General features: G+C 63.2%; 1 protein-coding gene across 1 annotated transcript; it reads left to right on the top strand.

Annotated features, from left to right (window-relative positions):
• Positions 1-1,006: 1,006 nt before the first annotated feature.
• On the top strand, positions 1,007-1,412 carry EMIHUDRAFT_257655 (hypothetical protein; the record flags this gene model as incomplete). The annotated part of the gene is made up of 1 exon (XM_005762967.1): positions 1,007-1,412. A coding segment is annotated over one exon (406 nt), but the record flags the coding sequence as incomplete, so codon positions are not given.
• Positions 1,413-1,444: the final 32 nt, after the last annotated feature.

The raw sequence follows: 1,444 nt of genomic DNA, 5'->3' as shown, positions 1-1,444 counted from the left end.
GGAAGGCTCAAGCCCTCGCGGAGCGACGCGGGTCGCGCGGCGCGCGCGTGTGCGAAATGCGACAACAGACGACAGAAGACAGACGCCTGAGCGCTGTACGACTGAACTTTTGTCGCCGCAATCGCCACCGCCGCCATCTTGACGAGCAGCGCGAGCGCGCTCGTCGGCGGCCAGCCGTCGCGGGCCGGGCCGAGCCCGGCCTCAACCGGCCGCGCCGCCGCAGCAGGCCCGGAGGCCCACATGGCGGCCGACCAGCTGATACCCGGTAAGGAACTTACTCTCTCAACTTCAACCTGCTGCTCCACGAGACGTTCGGCGGCGGCTTCTCGCCCACCGCTGTTCTCAAGCTGCGCCGCCTCGCGCGTAAGGTCGCGCGCGGCAGCGTCGACCGCACGGCCTACTCGCCCAAGTACTCGCTCTCTTTTATGTCCCACCATGCAGAGCGCATCTCTCTCTCTCTGTTGTGCGCCATTCGCTCTGAACCGCGCCATTCGCTCTCACCTGGCAACCCTGTCTGCACGTCTCGCGCGCGCGTGAACAGGGCAGGCCCCAAATGATGTGTGAGTGTTAGAGTTGTTTGGTATTGCTAAAAATCTCTCTCTCCAATGCACAACCCTGGACCCAAGATTACGCACACGACAGTCGAGAACAGACAGACAGCGAGGATAGTCGGAAGGCACACTCGGTCCCAGAGGGGCGGCGGCAAACTGAGGAGAGACACGCCGCACAAGGCAACAGAAGGGGGAAGTCGATCGAGAACGGACAGACAGACAGCGACGACAGCTTCGGTCAAAAGCGAACGCGTGCCCCCAAGTGCATTTTGTGTAAGCGAACGCGATAACGCCTGAGGCAGGTAGGGAACGACAGGCGTCTTTGGCTGCACGGCGTCTCTTCATGGAACGGGCACTCGAGATCAGCTCGTGACGTGGCCTGCAGCTCGTTGACGTGTGCTCTGCCTCGGCTCTGCTCTCTGGCTGCAGCTCGGTGACGTGTGCAAAAGCCCCCCATGGGCTGCACTTCCAGCACCAGCAGCGACGCCGACGGCGCCACGGACCTCTCGAAGCCGGCGCTCTCACGTCAGACGCTCGGCAACGCCAGCCTTGGCGACGCAGCCGACGCTCTCACGTCTGCGTTCGTGAAGCAGCACTGGGACGCATCGGACCTGGAGGCCAAGTACGACCTGAGTGGGAGCAGGCAGCTCGGCAAGGGTGCGTTTGGCGTGGTCCGCACCTGCAAGCGCCTCGGAGGCGGAGGCGGCGAGTACGCGCTCAAGACCATTTCGCTCGACTTCGCGTCGGCGTCCGCTCTGAAGGAGCTAAAGAATGAGATCGACATCCAGCGCGCTTTTGACCATCCCCACATCGCGCGGATCGTCGAGACCTTCTACGCCAAGCCGACAGGCCCGACTGAAGGTGTGAATGTGCACATCCTCATGGAGAGCCTC

This window comes from Emiliania huxleyi, assembly GCF_000372725.1.
Source record: "Emiliania huxleyi CCMP1516 unplaced genomic scaffold EMIHUscaffold_6504, whole genome shotgun sequence".
NCBI classification, from domain to species: Eukaryota; Haptophyta; order Isochrysidales; family Noelaerhabdaceae; genus Emiliania; species Emiliania huxleyi.
The sequence above is the reverse complement of the archived record's forward strand: the minus strand, read 5'-3'. Positions and strand labels throughout refer to the sequence as shown.